The 20,735-nt window shown below is 32.7% G+C and overlaps 1 protein-coding gene across 1 annotated transcript; it reads left to right on the top strand.

The window, feature by feature from the left end:
* Positions 1 to 19,144: 19,144 nt before the first annotated feature.
* Positions 19,145 to 20,735, top strand: LOC149530505 (nod factor hydrolase protein 1-like). Its single transcript, XM_089809477.1, has 2 exons — positions 19,145 to 20,455; positions 20,545 to 20,735. The coding sequence occupies exons 1-2, from the start codon at positions 19,333 to 19,335 to the stop codon at positions 20,565 to 20,567; spliced, it is 1,146 nt and encodes a 381-aa protein (XP_089665603.1). The 5' UTR covers positions 19,145 to 19,332; the 3' UTR covers positions 20,568 to 20,735.

Below are 20,735 nucleotides of genomic sequence, written 5' to 3'. Positions count from 1 at the left end.
TTACTGGCCAATGAAATCATTTGATTTTTTCATAACAATTTTGTTCAATAATGTTTCTATATTGTTGTTTCATTTTCTGATTTTTAAAAAAATTTGTAAAGTATTTGTGACATATGATTGTGCAGTGAGAACAGTCAATGTTGTGGAGTTCTGTATCAATTTTTTATAGTTTTTTTTTAAAAAACCGTGTCCTTAAAGTGACTGATTTGTTAGAAAAGCATTTATTGCTTTCAATTTAATGGAATTCTCAGAAAAATAGTCATGTCATTCTAATTTTCCACATAAAGTTACTATTACATTGTAAATCTTGCTTCATGCATCTTATTAGTAAAATCAGTAAGTTCGTGAATCTGCAAGATATTTTTTGGAATTTACATGTGTAGCCATTATATCTTCGATTGTGACTAAAAAGCTTTTTGTGAGCGGTAATACTTTTCTGTAATTGTTTCCTGTATGTTTTTCTGCTTTGACCATTTTTATGGGTGCTCCCTTTTGATCAAATATCTCTCGTTGATTTTGTAATGTTCTATAATCTATTTCATGACATGAGATGCATTTATTACTAGTGTTTCATGAAAATTCCATGAGGTTGACATTATAGCTGATTTGAAAACTCAATAATTCATGTTTATTATTGTATAATATAAATAATTAGGAAGAGTCATCAATAATACTTATACTTATCCGATAAACTATAATACTTATAATGATTCACTATAGATACATTATACTTGTGAGCATGACTTCATCTCCCATAAACTCTCTAAGAATTATTCTTTACTCTAATTGCTATTTTATAAATATTGCAATCTTTATCTTTTACATATTTAACTTGATATAGAAGTTAGAATCCTCATGAACTATTTTCAAGTTGAGATTTACTAAAAAGAATGTAATATAATTTTAAGGAAAGTCATTTCAATTTGATTCTTGTCTAAAAACTAAAGAGACACTCCCTTTTGATCAAATGAAAACCATCTTGTAATAATTGATGAATGTTCTTACATAGAGAAGTTGCCTTTCTAATTTGAAATTCTTTATATGTAGTCATCAAATGATCAATATTATGAGGGCGAGATAACATGAGTAGCCCACTAAATGAGAAAGTTCTTTTGTTGGAGACTATAAGAATTTCTTCTTTCTTCCGAGTTTGAATTTTAGCCATATTTAGTTGTCAATAATTAATCTATTTCAAGTTCATTGGCTTCAAGCCTAGGTCGTAGTCTAATTTGAGCCATATACATGTATTTAGCTAGATTTTGTGAGGGTCCATGGGTTTGTCTGGGTCCATCCATGGATTTATTCATGTCAGTAAAAAAGGCGCCTATTAGTTATCTGTTAGGGATTTGGCCAATAGATGCCTAGAAACATTGCAATGAAATAGTTTTTGTTTTCTTTTTCTTTTTCTTGTTTATTTTAAGAATTTTGTTTGTGCTTCAGTCATTTATTTGATTTCTTTAATCAGTAAAGGTTTCTATTTTTTAAGATTCCTTAGTTAATAATGTAATAGTAGGCTTTTAGGAGGAAGGACCTCATTTATTTTCCAAATAACTAATGAAGGGACTTTCAGGGTAAAAATGTTAAATGTTTTCTTTATTTGACCTAAATAAACTTAGGTCAGGCACCTAGTACCTACAAGAAAAAAACATTACAGTCTAGATTCTAATAATGTGTAGTTCATCATATCCATCCATGAACTAGAGTTTACACTATTGACATTTCACATACATTAACATTCTTGAACATATAAAACATACTTTTGTGTAATGTCCCATTATGAGATTTTCCTTAATGTGTATTTGGGTACTTTGATTGATATTATACCCACCTCTAGAAGACTGTCAGATTGTCTCAGATTTTCAATTTTATAATCCTTATCAATTTCAATAAGACCTAGTCTTTGGTTTATAGTGTAATTGCACACAATTTAAAGATGTGTTCTTGCTCATTAAATGTTAGGATAGGACTTTTGATCTAACAATCAACTGTGTAAGAGAGAATATCAGATCTAAAGATGAAGATAATGTCTCAATAGTAGTGGTGGTAATCTCTGCATAAGCATATTCAAATTTTTAAAGTAACATGTAAGGCAGAAAGACTGGTGATTCATGGTCTTGTATTATTTTGCTTGGAGTAATACTTTGATGGTTGTTATACATAATTGTTTATAAGAAATTAAATATTTGTATCAACAAACTTAGATGCTCTTTTAAACAGTTTTCAAAATTGTTTACTTCAAAGTCTAATGGCCTAAGAGTGGTGTAGGTGAATTTCATTGCTAAATTTGCACTGACCAAGATAAAACTCTTGCGCAAAATTCTAGTTCAACACCATAGTTTTTGAAATAATATTAATGATTGTTTTAAATTTGGTTCAAATTGGCACACGTAAGGGTCTCTTTCAAGAAATTCAGGCTTTCTATCTTTACCAGAGTGCCTGAATGGGTTTGTGGCAGTGTTGAGATTTGGCACCATTACCTTGAGCAGTTATTAATTTACTTTATATTTATAATAAGAGTTTAGCATAGTTACTATTTGTATCAGGGCACTTGGATGTATGGCACTTGCAGTGTGTATCTTGATTTATAGTTGATTCCTTCGAGTAGATTTTACAGCATGTGCTCTAAATAGTTTTATTGTTTTAATAAAGTCATACTTTCTTCATAATATATTATAAAGCCAATTATAAAATAATAAAGTTTATGCTCCAAGTTATTCAATTAATATGCATTTAATGACTTTATAATAAAGGGGACACATTGAACATATTAAACCAAGGGTCAATACCATATAGTAATAAAAGAAAATATTTTAATGAGAAAGCCAATGCTAAACTGAACCTACGGAGGAATAAGATAAAATGTTTCTCAAGGGAAATTTATTCATCATGAATGGTTGATCTTTGACTTGGCTTGGTGTCTAATCTTGTGAAATGGGAAGAAACAAGGGTTGGTGTTTGATCTTGTGAAATGGGAAGAAACAAGGGTTTATGCGATTATTTGCATTGAAGGGAGACAATTCCTAAATGTTTTGAGCACATTGAGATAGTGCAAGATCCATTCATATTGTGCATTCAAAGATGGCTACACACAGGGCCACCATTGGGATTGAATTTGAATAAGGGCAAAGAATTAACATTGTGGTCAGCTATAGGAGTACGCCATTAAAATTGATAAAGGTGAAAAACTAATTAAATTTGAAAAAAGTGAGTAATGACAATTTTGTGGATTGTTTCGTGATCTACGCTAAAAATGAACAAAAATTAGCCAAAACAATCTATATTTGCCTCCATGTGACAAAACTACCAAATGATTTTAGTAATTTCAAGAATAATGGGTCAGACTATTGAATACCACATGCAGATTTCCCAACTTCAAGTTCATGAAAGTGAAGAGATAATTTAGCAATCCTAGAAAACATAATCAACATTTTTCAAGGGTGAGTAGTCAAGTCCATTCTAAGAAGGCCAAGAGACTAGTAAAAAAAAAAAGTATGATTGGGATTAGGATTAGGTCAAATAAGAATACATTATTCCATGTCTGAAAATATATTAATTATTATCTATAACTATTTTTTAAATCTAATTTTGTAGTAATTTCTCACAGATCTGGACTTTCAGAATGTTTGACCAAATTTTTATTCCATGCCCAAGTCCTGAGTGGAATTCTCCAATTATTGGTGCAATTGACTCAACACATTTGGAGAATGTGTTTATTATTGAATGCCCAAATGTTGAGAAATCTTTGCACATAGTTCTTAGTGAAGAATTCTTGTAGAACAAATCTAGTTCAACACATTATGCATACATTGTTTCTAAATTCTTGACCAATTACATGGACCTTTTAGAAGATATACAAATTGTGAAGCAACTGGCAAATGCATATGCGAAGCATTACTTCAAGCCTGAACAAGACTACAATCCATACATTGATGCATATGCTATAGAGATGAGTAATGACCTTATAGCTAGATTGTTCTCCCTAGAATCTTTAAGTTCATCTACTATCACAACTTGTGTGTATAATTCCTTAAAAATTGCTATTCATAGTAAATATAAAGCAATTGTAGATCATGCCTTGCATGCTCATTGTTCCTAGTTTTCGTAGCAGAGTGCTTTGAGAATCTTAGCTGTATGAAATGCAATCATATTCCTCCAAATGTATATGTCTTCTCCTCTAATGACAACTTATGCATAAAAAAATTGCTACTTGGCATGAATGAGTACTTCTTAGTTTACCAAAATTTGAATACATCATTGGTTATCATAGATGACCTGTCATGATTCTATGTACATACTCCATAGCATATGTAATTTGTATACACCTCTAACATTGTTAGAAGAATGAATTCTACCACTTTGTAAAAACCTTGCTATATATAGTAAACTATTATATTTGCACTAATGTTTAACTATGTCATGTTTAAATAAAAATCAATGATCATCAAATTTCATACATATACATTATATAGGAATTATTATTTGATTAAGAATAGTATAGGCAATGCATTTTAAATTATGAACATTTGAAGTTGATAAATTAATCAACATGTTTCTTGTGTGATAAATGTTGTCTACATAGTTAGTAATATATCCTTTTGTTTTCCATATTACAATATAAATTTTATTGTAAGCCATATTTCTTTGATTCATAAACATTGGTTAAAGAACTTCAAGTCCAAAAAACTACTCTCATACAAACCAAAATAATTTGTAATGTTTCCATGTGAACAAATTAAAATGGAAATTTGATTTGTATATTTAGTTGTGCCTTTCCCATTTTTGTTATGATAATATGTTTAACGACAAGTGGAATTTTTGCAAACACTTGTAGTACTAAAGTAGTTTGTACATTAAATGTTAGATATATTAGTACAAATGGAGAAATTTGAACATAGATTGAAGATGGTTTTAAAAATGTTTTGTTTTGGAGAATATGTTTTCAATACAATACACATGACAACGGAATATTGTAGAATGATAATGTTTAAGTTCTTATTTTCTTCTATGTCAAGTGTTACATTGTTAATTTAAACATGTCAAAGGGAAATATTAAACAATGGGTATGTAGCTTCATAAATGATGTCTAATTTCCTGATAAATTATAGTTTCCTTGCATATTGCAATACTTCATTCAAAAACATGTATTTTGATAAAGTGAAAATAAATTATTTACGAATTGTATGTTCTACTTTGTTGATCTTTTCTTTAAAAAAATTCACAGATGCTTAGACTATTCTAGGAGTTTTGGAATTTGTGCACACAATTGACATTGCCAATTGCAAGGAACCGATATGTTTCCATCCAGACTTTTGAAAGTAAAAGTCCAAATTTTATTTGTAATTGTAATCATCAAGAAGTGGTAATTAGGATAATAGTTTGTAAAGCAGTAAAATTTCATTAGTATTGATATTTTTGCAAATTTATGTATTTGGTTTTCCATATTGTGTTCTAAATGATTGATCAAAGGATGTTTATATCAATTCTCACATAAAGAAAAGAATTCTCATTTCAAATTCACATTGTTTAGATACCATGAAACATAGTTTGAAAATATTTTCTATCATGTCTTTAGAAAATTATGTATATAAATCATATCCACATCTATATCCATAAAACAATATATACTTAAATTAAATATATATATTTAAGATACTAAATAGCTTGTAATGATTAATAAATCAAATGAAAACTAACTAAAAATAAAAAATTCATAAATTATAAACTACGTAGAGGTATCAAAATTTTACATAAAGAAATATACAATTATTCCAAAATTAAATTAATTATAGTTTTGTAGTGTGCAATGAAGTTAAGCTATATCTTAGAACTCATTAACACTTAGCAAAATGTAAAAATTCTTGCTCATTGTCGACAGGTTTTATTTACTTCCATTGCATGAGTATGAATACTCTGAATGCATTTAGTACAATAAACTACCCAACAAATCATGAAAATCCACAAGTTGGAGTCCTTGAAAAAATCCAACAACTTTCAAGTGAATGTCAAAGGAATATATTGGAAAAATATTTTTACGAGAGCCATGATGCAATGTTTCAATACAATAGATGGGAAAACATTCAGACAATACCAAAGACATTTCAAATTCGTGTCCTATCTCCATTCATGACAAATGGAGAATTGATTTACCTAAAATATCTTGTGCGAGTATATTTGTGCGAGTATATAGGGAAGCTCATATCATAATTCATTGTCAAAATATTCTAATCCATTTTCCTTACAAAAATCATACCGTAGAAGAATTGATAGCCATTTTTAATCCAACATGCAAAACACCATTTTGTCAGCTATCACCATTTAAAGCCACTGTTGAAAGTGACACACTTGTATGCATAATAAACCTTCTCATATCATATCCAACTCTCTCACTTGAATGGATTATAAGACATAACAATATGTAGCTTCTAGGAGAATGGTATTATGATGATACATGAGCCATAGCTACTAAAATCATAAAGCACTATTACTCATACCATTATTTGTTTGTATTTTCGAATATTAACATGCCACCTAGCATTCATCTTGTAGCAGATATTGGAAGATGGTGCATCCTTTATGGATGAATTAATTGTTACAACATGATAGTTGCCAAAAGTAAATACTTATGATGTATACAAGCATGATCCATTATGCTACAGAATAGATTGTTCGACAATGACAAATAGTGATCAAAGAACCAATTTCATGTTATGTTTCCATTCCATAACAACAAAGTTGTATTCATGTTTTTTTCTCCTTGAGATTTCTATTTCCACTCCATACGATCTCCATACCCATAAGTTTATGTTGCCATTTGCTAAACAAATTTGTGCATAATGTGTTGCACAAATGTTTTTGGTAAAATAATAAGAAAATCCACCAACCTTTCACAAAATAGTGTAGCTATAAAGCAACATTCATAGAGAAATGAAAAATGTTATTTACAACAGTGAAAGCACTATGTAAGATATACTAATGAGTATAGAATAGACTAGGTCAACCAGCTTTTAGAACAGGTAATACAGATGTGTAGAATGTTTTTGTGAAACATAATTGTTGTGCAACTTTGAAAAGTACATCAAAGTTGCATGTGCTTTATAATGGTTTCTTTCAAGCATCATAGGATACTCCAATGATAATGACTGCAATTTCTTTATGACAAATTTATGGAAATTGAAAATTGATTGGGGCAGTTATAGCTCTTCTATATCTGGAAGCCTTAATGGTATTTGTATACAACAACTACATTTTTTAGACTGCAAGGGTACTTGAATGTAATTTTCTATACTTGTGCATTAATTGCTATAGATTAAGTTGCACTAGAGGAGGAACATATGATGATGACATAAGAGCAAGTCATCCATCAATTAGTTAGTACAAAAAGTCAGTATTTACAACCTTCCTGTTTCCACCCTCCGCTATGCAATACATTCGAAGCTATCATATTACAAAATCATCAGGGAGAGTTGCAAAATGTAGTGGCAATCATTCAAGGAATTTGAACCATCAGGCAATCAAAACTTTTACCTTCCTTCATAATGAATACAAATAATTTCTCCTACAAAGTTATTGTCATTATTTTCAGTAGTGTAGATGAGATCTAGAAGAAATTAAAGAACAAACTAATAGAAGAAGAACAAAAGAATGACACTTTTCATTCTTCATAGAGAGAATTAACTCTATAAGCACTTGAGAGCATTGTTGATTGAGAATCAAGTTGCAACATTTTCCTCTGGTCTTTCTTCTCCAGTAATTTTTTCCAACATAAATTCAGTATCTAATGTGGTGTAACCATGGTAGATATTTATGTGAATTACAATTTTTACTTTACATATTATTCAATATTCAACATTACAACATTGATAGAATTGTTTGAGAAAATGCTAAAATTAGCATTACATATTAAAAAGAGATTAGTAGTAAGGTCATTTATGGGTCACCACTAAGAAAATACCAAATTTGGAATATGGCATCCCACTTGAAAATTTGCAACAAATTTTTGTGAGTTCTAATCTGAGACAAAACATAGCAATCTCAATTGGCAGGCCTTTGAATTGATTAATTATCATATTGTTTGAAGATAATGTTAAATTATTTATAATTACATGGTCTACTAGACAAATAGCATTAGGCATGTTGTAACATAAGGTTTCAATATTAATATGACAGGGTGGACAGGCTTTGAAGACATAATCATCGTATATAAAGTTTAAGGTTGTTTATACAAACAATTTCCCTAAAGGAAATTGTTGTGATTTTTGAGAGCACCATGCCTTTACCTAAATTGTTCATGCTACTTAACATATGAATTCTTCTAATGCTCTTTTTTACTGTCAAGGAAACACCTTTGTTCATATTCCTATTGGCAAATGACGTAATAATTTTTTATGTGACTTTGTGTATAATGGAAAAATATATGTAGTCTGTACAAGCTCAAAGGAGATAAAATAGAAAGAGCTATACATTTGAAGTGTCAATTTTTGTCCACTGCATCTTAGTCTAAGCTATGCGTAGCTAAAAATAAAGCTAGAGAGCAAAGTAATGTCACCATACTAGTAAATTTTAAATTTTAAACACATACATTATTGGAATTATTTGCACTATCATGTAATCCCTCTTCAAATGAGACATTTCACATGATGAATCAAGGCATTACTGTAATACAACTGGTTTTGTATTTATCAATCTTTATCTTTGCCTGATTCATTTGTGATTTCTTCAACTAATTGGACTGTTGGGCAATGAAAATCCATCTATTTACAATTTCTTTTCATTTGCAGAACATTATTTTTATTGCTCAAATTTATTATCCAATGTAGTTACTTTGGACATTATTAGTGAAATGTATAGATTTGATTACTTGTAATGAAATCTACACTACTATATTCAAAATAACCAAATCATGCCAAACATTTTGCATTCTTCTACATAGCATTCTAGTACAAAGATTTTACTCTAATATCTTTGTTTCTTTCATCTACTCAATTGGTCTACTTTGTCTAAATTGTGCACTATCTTTACAGAACCAAGAATATACATGACTTGTTTCAAAGCAAAAACAATTATAGATTTTGAGAATGAAGACATGTTCACTTTTAAAGAAACTAAAAACTTGTCTACTAGGTGCAAAAAATGTCTAAAGCATAGGAAATACAAGGGTGTTAGGAAATGTCCTTGGGGTCAGTATGCTGCAAAGTTAAGGGATCCACAAACTAAGCGTCGCCAATGGCTTGGAACATTTGAATCACTAGAAGAAGCTGCAAATGCATACAATAAAGCAACACTCTCTATGAGAGGAGTAACAGACTACGCGAACTGCTATAGAAAGTTTGTGATAGAAACTAATGATGCATTAGTGCATATTAAGCCATTGATAATGAAAAATCTGCTCTGCTAGACCCCAACCCATGAAGAGAAAAACATAAAGCCCCATTATGCGACATCGTCTAATATACAAGATGGAATACTATCACAAACACCATCCTTAGATGATATCCCATTTGATAGCATAGTAGTACTTGATGTGCATTGTGCAATAAAACCTACAAATTATAATTTCGATGCAGCCCAACAAAGTAAAGATTGTCAGTCATCAACAATTTTTCCTAACTAATATGGAACTAGTTATCTACCACCATATACACATACATCATCAGGATTACTAGCAAACATAGTTGCCCATAACTCTATTGGAAATGATAGCATCAATGATGTATACAAGTTGGACAATACTTCCAATGTGCATTCAAGCTTTCAAAGGAAACCAACCTCAACGTACAATTCCAATGTTGGAGGTTCAAATTTATTGCAAATTGCTATTGAAAATTTCAAATCTGAAGACTTTCAATATAAAGGACTACAACAAGAGAATGGTATTTCCTTTTACAATTTCTTATGCATTTTCTAGTCATAGTCAATGGAGAACATAAGATAGTCTAGTCAAGTAATTAAAATAATTTGCACAAATGAACTTTGGTAAAATACATTTGAATATGAAGGTTATCTAATTGTATTTTTTCAGATATTGTAAGGTATTACGACATGAACAACTACAACATAAAACCAATTCTCCCATGGAACCCAAAAAGTGTACCCAAAGAATTAGATTCAAGCACCTATGATATGAGTTTCCGCAATATGAATGAAACAATGGATTGTAAAAGCAATTTTGTCAATGCAACAGAACGAAATACAAGGTGCATAACATATGGAACTCTTCTCCCAACAAATAATGTTGATAAGAAACATTTGTCAATTAATGACAAGATAATTTTGGAAATTGGTATTCTAAAGTGCAAGTTATCTGAAATTGAGGATGTGATAAATAATATAGAAAGCACACTCCTCAAAGATATACCTAGATTTGTGCATCCACTATAAAATGTTTGTGAACATACAAAGGTTTTTGTACATAGAGAATAATGTTCAAGGTGCTTGAACACATAAGAAAAAATCTTCAAGCATTGTATTAACTCTCTATATTGAGTTTCTATAGCTACATTATAATGCTTGCACAGATATATTTATATGTTGGTCATTACAAAAAGTATAACATGTATGATATGTTGTAAAACAATTTTTCTTTTCCCAACTATGTAGAACCTTGGTGTCAAAATCTAGAATTTTAATTATACTAGGATAGATTATGAGTAATACATATTAAAATGTGGCAAACACAAATTATTAAGTATTCTCAATTAGTAAGAAATATGTTCTTCCAAATTTTTCTAATGTCTTTTAAAATATGAACATCTACATAGTCTTCTTTATATGTTGGAAGAATATAAACAGAATTATTAGTCATAAAGTTGGAAAGTATAATTAAAGAAAACTAATGAAGTATTTGTGTTTGATACACAGGGCAAGACATGACAACTAAAAATTAACCAAGGTGTCAAAAATTTATAGAGAAGTTGACTACTTTCATAGAATGCATTTATTCCAATTACTATGAAGATCATTATCATATGTTAGAAGTTACTATGTCTGAAATGCATTAAGTACAAGTGCACATTATCAACAAATATTCATCAATTGCAACTTCTCATGATAAAATGTTCACATTGTGAAGATGATTGATAAAAATCAATCATGCAATATTGATATAGAGTTGGCAAACCAAGGACTTTGTAGATTGCAAGAATTCAAATACAATGTTGGCGACTGCTTGTTTGACTCTATTGAATACTTACTTGACTTTACAAAAACTTCCAAAGACCTACAAAATGGTACAATAGACTACTTTTCAATGTGCCTTGCAAAAGCAGATCCAAAATCATTACATGCATACAATCACGAGTTGCACCCTCTTCTCGTCAAAGACCTCCATAATATAAATGACAAGAACACTTGTTTGTGATGAATGCATCTATCTGCAAAATAAGTAAACAATAGTAAGGAAACTGGTTTATGGGGAGACATATTTTGCAAATTCACTAGCTTTCCAAGTGGTTAAATATTTGTATCAGTATCTTTCCATTAAAAATAGGAAAGCAATATGTAGACTTCAATAAAACATTGAACACAAAACCATATTGTATACTATTTCATGATACAAATCCTCGAAGTGGCCATTTTGAACCTTTGGTACAATTGCAAGGGGTCCAATGCACAAACCCTAAAGAGCATGTCCTCTAGTACAATTTCACTCGATAAAGAGCACGTCCTTTCCCTGAAGGAGGAGGTGGTGGCTTCAGAGAAGCAATACTATGTTGTTGCATGGCCTCCTCTAAACCCTCAAGATGTTTCCAACACCTAGAAAATGGATGTCCTTCCTTGCCACACAAATAACAATGATCACTTGTAAAATTCATAGTCTTGGAAGAAGACTCACCAAACTTAGAAGATTTACCCTTTAGAGTGGATTTTTGAGCATCTAATTTAGGAGTAGGCTTAGAGGAACTTTCAACTCCATGTTGAATCTATCTTTGACTTTAGTTTCTACTTTAGTTTTCCTATAGATGTCTAAGAAACCAATACCTGTGCCTTTGAACCTATAATAGTATCCAACTTTGTAAGTTTGGACTACTCTTTAGTCAATCAATCACAAAATAACTCAAAAGTGGGTATTGTAAATCTAGTACCCAAAGCATCCATAGTGGAATGGAAGTTAGAAGAGAAAATCTGAAAGTTTCCTCAAAGCTTTGATAGAATAAGATAGATCAACTCCTTGTCTGTCTTTCTTTCCCATATCCCTATAACAAAGTTGTATGCTATTTGAACCTCATAAGAAATTCCTCAATAGAGGGAAAAGCATTTGATACAAGTGAAGTAAGCTTTGCCTCAATCTGAAGTGCTCTAAACTCGTTGATGGTACCAAACAAGTCCTTGAACTTGTCCCACATTTCTTGAGGAGTGGAACACTCATCAAGATGAAACTATAAGTTGTTTGAAACACTCAAAGAAATCAAACCCATGGCTTCATCCATCTTATTCTCGTGTTGCAAAGTTTGATATTGAATCTAAAATATTGGCTACACTATATCTAAACAAGACCACAAACCCTTTGAATGGAGAAGTCATTGCATAGCATATTTCCATGTGTGATAGTTATGTGGGTTTAGAAGTACTAGACAAGAAGATGTCTCATCCATTTTTTTTAAAAAGTGTTTTGAATTCTTTTGATATATTGGTATTGTGACAGAAAATAAGGAAAAAATACCCACCACAATGCTAAAAACCAAATCTTGACTTGTAGAAGGAATGCGTATACAAGAATAGAGAAAAAAATATTCATATGAGTATACAAAACACTTGGTAACAAATACTAGTGAAATGATAAAGAATCTAGAATGTGCTCAAGAAGAGCTTTCTGATGCTTCTTTTAGATCAGAAAACAAAGCAAAAATGAGCAAGTTATGCCCCTGTGAAGATAGAAAGCATCAGCTGGCTTTGAGCCAAAATATAGGTACCAAACTATTAAAAAAATCCAAAAAATGCATTCACCATCATGTCTGTCTTGGAATTAGCTTTCTAGTGCTTTTTTTGGATCCAAAAAATGCCTTTGTATGCTCAAATTAGAGCCAAAGAATTGATAGAGCCTCTGTATAGCCAAAAAAAATTCCAAATTTCTAAAGGGGCTTAAACAAAGCCCCCGATCCCCCCATGTGACTGCAAGCTAGGTGAGCTCGGTAGTGGTTGTTGGGCGGTGGAGCAGGGTAGCAACAATGGTGGAGCAGGGTAGCAGTGGTGGTGGCCGGAAAGGGAAAAACACACGTTGTCAGAGTTTAAAAGGTGATTACTAGAAAGTACTTCTGGTGGCAGTTTGGAGAGACCACAACAATGTTTGAAACACACCGTGTGGTTTAAAGAAAACCACAGTGGTTTTTTAAACCACTTGTACAGTGTGTTGAACACTTTTTACTTTGTTAATTTTTTTTGGAAAAAATTGCATCAAAATGTGTGTCAAGGGTCATACAACCCTGGTAGGCAAAAACAATTGCCTTAAATTTTCCTAGTGTCCAAATTTGTTAAATTTAATATGAAAATAGGGGTTTTGACATCTTTAGAAGCCAAGTGTGAGGTCTGTTTGGCTTCAAAGTACTCCAAAATTGAGAGACCCCCTATTTTCACAAAGTACCCAAAAATAGCTAGATTTGTTCCAACAAACCCTAGCTCCCACTTTCTTAAAAAGCTGAACAAGCTACAATAGATTCAACTCTAATACCATGAAGGATTTGAGAAATACAAATCCACAAAACCAAAAGATCACCTAAATTTAAGAACCTTTCATAGAGAAGAAAAATAAGAGGCAAGGGTTTTTCTCTAAATATGGAAATTTATATTATCAGATTGAAAAAGAATGAAGAAAATTTACAATTAAGAAATCCTTATAGAAGGAGAGCATAAAACCTAAAAGGGAAACCCTAATAGGTAAACGATATTTAATAATTACTATTTACTAAATAAAATAAAATAAACCCTTTACTCTAACAAAAATTAAATTATCAATATTAATAAAATAAATATTTTTCAATTAAATTTGCATTACCCCATTTATTTATTTTTATTGGAAACTAAGTGGCAAGTTTGTGATGATTTTCTAAGTCTTATTGCAATTATTATTTTAAAAATTTACAATCATTTACAAGTGGTGGTTTGTCTTTTAGGTTAAGATGATGAGGTGACATAAAGAACCATTTTCCAATCAGTTCATGGTTTCTTTTGTATTTTTCTATTGGTTTGCAAGGCGGTGGCTTCTTCTACAAGTTTTATCTTTTCATTGTTCCAAACATCATTGATACTTATCAAATTACTTAGCTTTGAATTTTCCTATTGGCCCATGAAGGCATTGCAATTTTTTCATTAGACCACAAGGTGGTGCTTAATTATAATTGGGTGAGAATTTAATACATGTAGAAGGTGGTTATGAATCCCTAACTAGGGTTTGTGAGACTTGATTTGGGCCCTTGATTTCAAATCAATCTTGGCTATTCAGTTTATTTTCAAGATCCATTTATAAACCTCCCGCCTCTCTCATTTGTAAAGGAGGACTTTTTGGAGAATTATTGCTATTGTAATACCAAATTTTCTCTACTTTCCATTGGTGTGCCTTGCATGGTGAATTGTTTTGATCAAGTTTGTATTAGTGCATGGTGATCCATGTTTATTCACTTAGTTTAGGATTTTGTTTCATGTTGTTAGAAGTAGCTTAGTCAGATGGAAGTATTATTGATGTTCACTTGCATGACTCATACAAATCAAGGCCACTAGCCTCTTATGGATTGTAAGAGTGTCTTGCATGGTGAGCCAATAAAAACACATAACTTCAATTGATGTTCAATCTCGGGTTTGCATCCAGATGATGGGATTGGAGAGAGGATATTGATGTGAAGATCATTTGTGTATTCCTTAGAAGCTTGCACTAGATGGGTGGAGTTGCTAGAAAGATTACATCTAGTAGAGTCCAAGTCATAGATATTATTCCTTGCATTCCTAGTTAGAGGTAGAAGTAGAAGTTAGAGTTGGAGTTGAAGTGGAAGTTGGAACTTATATTTTCATTGCAGATCATAAACCTAAATCTTTAGAAGTGTAAGAGTTTATATCCATTGAATGAATAGTGTAAGTCCCTGTAGGATAACCTTATATCAAGAGAGAATTAAATTTTTGGTGTTTCACCTTGAAACACTAAGTATTTGATTCTCCAAGTGTAATAGAACAAAACTCACATCAAAACTAACAATAGAATAAAGAAAAATATCACCAAAAAATTAACAAATCAAAAATAAGAAAACCATGACTAGTTACAAAAGATTTTGGGAGAGACACACTCTTCCAATGAATAAATAGGAAAGAATTTGTTTTTGATAAAAAAAAAAGTAGCCAAAATGGGGTTGACTCAAAGACCAAAAATTCAACTGAAACTCATTTGAAAGTCATTATCATCAAATTAACCTACCCCCTTCCTTAATATGCAAGAATCCCCAAACCAAAATATTTCTATATCTAAAACTACCATAGTTTGAAGTTAATAGATTATCATAATTATGTATATGTATTGAGAGATCCTTCTTCATCTTTCATGGATATGTTGGTCAATTGTGTTCATCTTCTCGATTCTTCTCAATCTTTTCTTCAACTACTTTTTGTATCTTTTCATCTCACCACTCTCTCCTCTTCCTATCCTCTTGAAGGAATTAATCATTCCATCACATCTATCTACCCCTTGGGTCCCTTATATAACCTTTATTCATCTTTCATGGATGTGTTGGTCAATTGTGTTCATCTTCTCGATTCTTCTCAATCTTTTCTTTAACTCCTTTTTGTATCTTTTCATCTCACCACTTTCTCTTCTCTTCTTATCATCTTGAAGGAATTAATCTTTTCATCACATCTATCTACCCCTTGGGTCCCTTATATAACCTTTTGATCTATTTTTTAACTCCTCATATTTGCACAAAAACTACACTCTTACCTAATCTTGACACCCTAGATTCATTTTCAAGATCAAAATTGAAATCTAGGTTCATCTTGCTTGTAAAAATTGTATTTTAAAATTCTTCCTTCTTTAGTGTAGTTGGCTGACCTTTTGAGGCTTAATCTTTGGATCTTTCTGGGGCAATGTTCATCTTAATTATTTCCAATTTTCTTTACTATATCTCCTCTCTTCCGCTCTTTTAATTCATTCTATTTATTTTTATTTCACATTTCTCCTTGTTTTAAATTAATTCTGATGGTTTACCCTTCTAGTCACATCTAGTCAAACATGGGCATATCTTTATTGCTTGGTGGTCATTTTTTTGGTCTTAATCTCTTATCTGTCATCATGGACCTTTTCTTTATCTTAATTTGATCATATTTATCTCATTTTTGCATCCCCTCTATACCTCATTTCAATTTGATCCTAAGGGACCAGGAATACTATATATCATTTCTTTTCATCACTACAAATTGATTCTACTATAAGTTAGTTTTGAAGAGAATGTGTTTGACCTTTCCATTTTATCTTTATCTATCTATCTTTCTAGGGCATATATTTGACCCTTCCATTTTTTCTGGATCTATCTCCATCCTAATGTTTAGTCTTTTTGCTTATCAATTGTGCATTTAGGATAAATTATCTCTCTATGTGCTTCGTTCTTTGGAGTTAGATTATGCTATTAGTTGGTAGCTTCGATTCTTCATTCTTTGACTTAACATGTTCCTAGATCGATCATGCATTAGTAAAAGAGAGGCAAATGTAATCTCAAAAAATGGTCATCTAGACTATGAGCCCCATTTCTAGCAATTTTTCTTAATTTATCCATTGCTTATTCTTGATCAAATCGTCACTTTACAATTTATTCGATTATAACCTATGGTTTGACCACTTTATCCTAACTCTTTTATTTAATTGAAATAACTTTCTCCCTTTAATTAAATAAAGTCTCCAAAATCACACTTATCCTAAGTGTGCACATGAAAAGCATTATTCCTATTTTAAAAATTAAAATAAAATAATTTTTGTCTCATGTGAGAGGCACACTTTTCTATGTGATCTCTATTTTCAAAATAGCTTTAGTTTTTCTCCATGCATCCTTTTCCTCTTAAAGTCAGTCATTCATCTTTCTTAGGTGATATTCTTGTACACATGGATCACTCAAGGCTCATTCTCCACCCTTGATTAAGTCTTCAATCTCCACTGTCCATTTTTCTTTAAAAGGAGGCTCTCTCCTTACCCTCTCATATCTTAGTCTCTTATGCTAATGTTATGGTGCATGTTTTCTTGGCGATTTTGGAGCATTTTGGAACACTCATTTCATTTATTCACTTTGCACCTACTTTGCATCTATTTGGATTACTTTCATTGTATCTTTATGGCATTCTTAGCTTAGCACCATTTGTAGTCTCGCTTAGATCACATAGTTTAATTAGAGGGCTTTGTAACACTTTCATTCTTGTTAGTTTAGCTTGCATTTGTCTTACATCTTGTATTTCATCTCATCATTGATTCTTGGATACTAGCATACTTGTTCTTGTTGTTGAATCTCTCATTCTATGGTGCACCTTGCAAGGATTTCATACTAGTTTCATTTGAGAGCCACTCTCACAGATCTTGCACATCATAACTATAGAGTTGTAAGTCACTATTCGAAGTTTCTAATCTATTGGATCCTTTGGATTGAATGTCTTAGAGAAGTATACTGATTTTTGGTATACAAAAAGGAGTAGCAATATAGATAATTTATAGAGTTTTGAATAGAGCATAGAAACTTATATGCAGAAAGTTATGATAGGAGAGCATCATTTTGGATTTATCTTTCCTCATGCAAATGCAATGCTCACATCATAATCTTGACCTTAAACTTGTTATCTTACACTTCTATACCACATGAAAGAGCATTAATATTTTATTGATTTTATTTGATAGCATGAGGAGATTTATACAATGTGAAGGCAATACCAAATCTATAAGAATTAGATAGCTATAAAAATCATTATATAATGCCAACACCTTTATTTGTAGACGTGTCTTTTTATAAATCCATCCATGTCCTTCCTTATTTGTAGCCCTCAATATATATTTACCTTTCCATCTCTATATCTCCACATTCTCCCCCCTCCCCCCATCTCTATGTATGTATATATTATTTTAAACATACACACATCCCTCTCTTCACCTCTCTACATATCACATCTTATATCGTTATCTTTCTTTCTTTGTCTTAGCCTCTCTCATTTTATCTCTCTCTATCTTATCCACCACCACCACCACCACCACTCCCACCCCCTTCCCCAAAAACATAAAAATAAATAAACTACCTCTCTCTATAGCTTTCTCCCTTATTGTCTTTTCTACTCTATATTTCTTTCTCTATATATTTATTCCTTTAGATCTCTATCTATCTCTTCTCCATCTTTTTCAATCAATATATCTCTACCTATATTTCTCTATATTACCATCTCTATCCTTATCCATTTTTGTCTCTTTGTATCTTCTTTTGTATCTATATCACTGCCCCCCTCTATCTGTTACTCACTTAGCTTTCCTGTTCAATATCTTTATGTCTCCATTTCACTCCTCAATCTCTTTTTATTTATATCATTATCAATCTCTAACTCCCTATCTCTATATATCTTTCCCTATCCATCTCTGATTCTCTACCTCCTTCCCGCCCTCCCTCTATTTTCTTATATCCATATTTCTTCCTCTCTTTTTTCAATATTTGTCACTCTCCTTTTCCATAATTAATTGAAGATATCACACAAGAAACACAAGCAACATTATTGTCTAAAAGATACACCAATTGACCACTTGCTATACAAATGTAACTGGAACTTTTCGTAATAGACATTGTGCGCTTTTTGGTGGATCTATTACAGACCTAAGTGTGATTACGAGTTTGAGAACATAGAACTGAGGAGATTATATGGCAAAACGAATGGACACAATTTCTTTATTATCTTGCATCATTATCATATGTCGCTGGAGCTCATAAAAGAAATTACTAATTTTACAGAAAATTTAATTAAGTCAAATCGAAGAATAAAACAAATTCAAACTTTCATCGATACTAACTATAATAGGAAGTTGGAAAGTTTCAATACGCGGCCCCTGTACCTTCAACTCAATGGAAGCCTCAAAAGTCAAGGTCAGACATGGAACGCGCAATACGCTTATAGATAGCTACATATATTCTCTATGGCGGACCAAATCTTATCACGGATTTTTGGAAATGGAATCGTGTAATCGGATGCATTCGGCAGCCAACCGCATTTATGCAATCCTGTAGTGGGCGGCTCAGCGGGCTAAAGATATCCCACCATTACTGGGTTGACTTGGCACTTTGTTTGCAAAGTTCAATTATTTAAAGCGGTGCAACTGCATATCTTACCAAAGCATTCATTTCCAACTCCATGATGAAGAGCTCCCAATCCACGATGCGACTTGCATTTGCGGTACAAATATGTTTGCTGTTCTGTTGGGCCGAGGCAGCGGGAGGATGTGTTTCATCAAATGTAAAGGCTGCGTATTGGCCGTCATACACGGCCTCATTCATGCCGCCCGCTTCTATCAACTCAGCGGTCTACTCTCACATATTCTACGCCTTTGCAACTATGAACGACCAAACTTTCCAGTTGGAGGAGCAGAAAATGATGGCCCAATTCACGAGAACAGTGCAGCAGAAAAACCAGTGCGTAAAGACTCTCATCTCCATCGGAGGCGGGGGATCGAACTCCACTGCCTTCGCTCTCATGGCGTCCAATCCGATCCGGCGCGCAGTGTTCATAAAATCAGCCATCTCCCTCGCCAGACGCCACAATTTCCACGGCCTCGACCTCGACTGGGAGTTTCCCAGCAATACTACGGAAATGGAGAATTTGGGGAAATTGTTCTCCGAGTGGAGATGCGCGATAAATTTGGAGAGCAGATTGTCGGGTCGGCCTCCGCTTCTGTTGACCGCAGCAGTGTATTTTGCGCAGAGATTCTTCTTGTGGGGCGAGCTCAGAAGCTACCCGACGGCCTCCATTGCGAAAAACCTCGACTGGGTGAATGCGATGGCCTTCGATTATCACGGCTCGTGGGACACTTCCGTCACCGGAGCGCACGCCGCGCTTTTTGACAGCAGCTCCAACGTTTCGACCAGCTATGGTATTTCCACTTGGGTCGACTCCGGATTACCCCCTCGTAAAGTTGTAATGGGGATGCCGCTCTACGGGCGTTCGTGGGTTCTCAAGTCGGAAAACCAGACGGGAATTGGAGCTCCGGCTGTTGCGGCTGGTCCCAAGCAAAATCTCAGCGCCGAAACCGGTGTTATGTTCTTCTCGGAGATCAGGGATTTCATACGGGAGAAGCATGCCACCGAGGTGTTCGATACGGAAAGCGTCTCAGCTTACTGCTATGCGGGTGACTTGTGGGTGGGTTACGATAACCAGGAGTCCGTAGCTGCCAAGGTTAAATTCGCAAAGGAAAAGGGGCTGTTGGGACACTTCTTCTGGGCTATTAGCCAGGATAGTAACTGGATCTTGTCCACCACTGGTTAGTTCCATCTTTCTCTTCCTTCTTTTTTCCCCCCCTTTCAATACTAATTTTATTAGGAGATTACTGATGGGGTTTGGTTGGTGCAGCGTCTCTGTCGTGGAACAAGTGAGATCTTGATACGCCATCGGTGTGGGTGAAGACTGAAGAATGAGCAGAGTTATCGATCCTCATTCCTTCCATGTAATTTTCCTTGTTTACGAATAAAATCTTACAGAGTATAAAAGCAATTGATTTGTACTCATGAGATTGGAGCACAGTTTCTCCATGTTTTATTAAA

This window comes from Cupressus sempervirens, chromosome 11 (genome assembly GCF_028749045.1).
Source record: "Cupressus sempervirens isolate cs-2001-9-10 chromosome 11, ASM2874904v1, whole genome shotgun sequence".
Taxonomy (NCBI): domain Eukaryota; kingdom Viridiplantae; phylum Streptophyta; class Pinopsida; order Cupressales; family Cupressaceae; genus Cupressus; species Cupressus sempervirens.
This window is presented reverse-complemented; position numbering and strand designations above follow the sequence as displayed.

What these genes read in the sequence shown, in the direction of transcription:
- LOC149530505 (XM_089809477.1), top strand. Translation starts at nt 19,333, where the DNA reads ATGATGAAGAGCTCCCAATCCACGATGCGACTTGCATTTGCGGTACAA. An exon ending in CTGGATCTTGTCCACCACTG is followed by an intron (nt 20,456 to 20,544) that starts GTTAGTTCCATC and finishes TGGTTGGTGCAG; the next exon opens with CGTCTCTGTCGTGGAACAAG.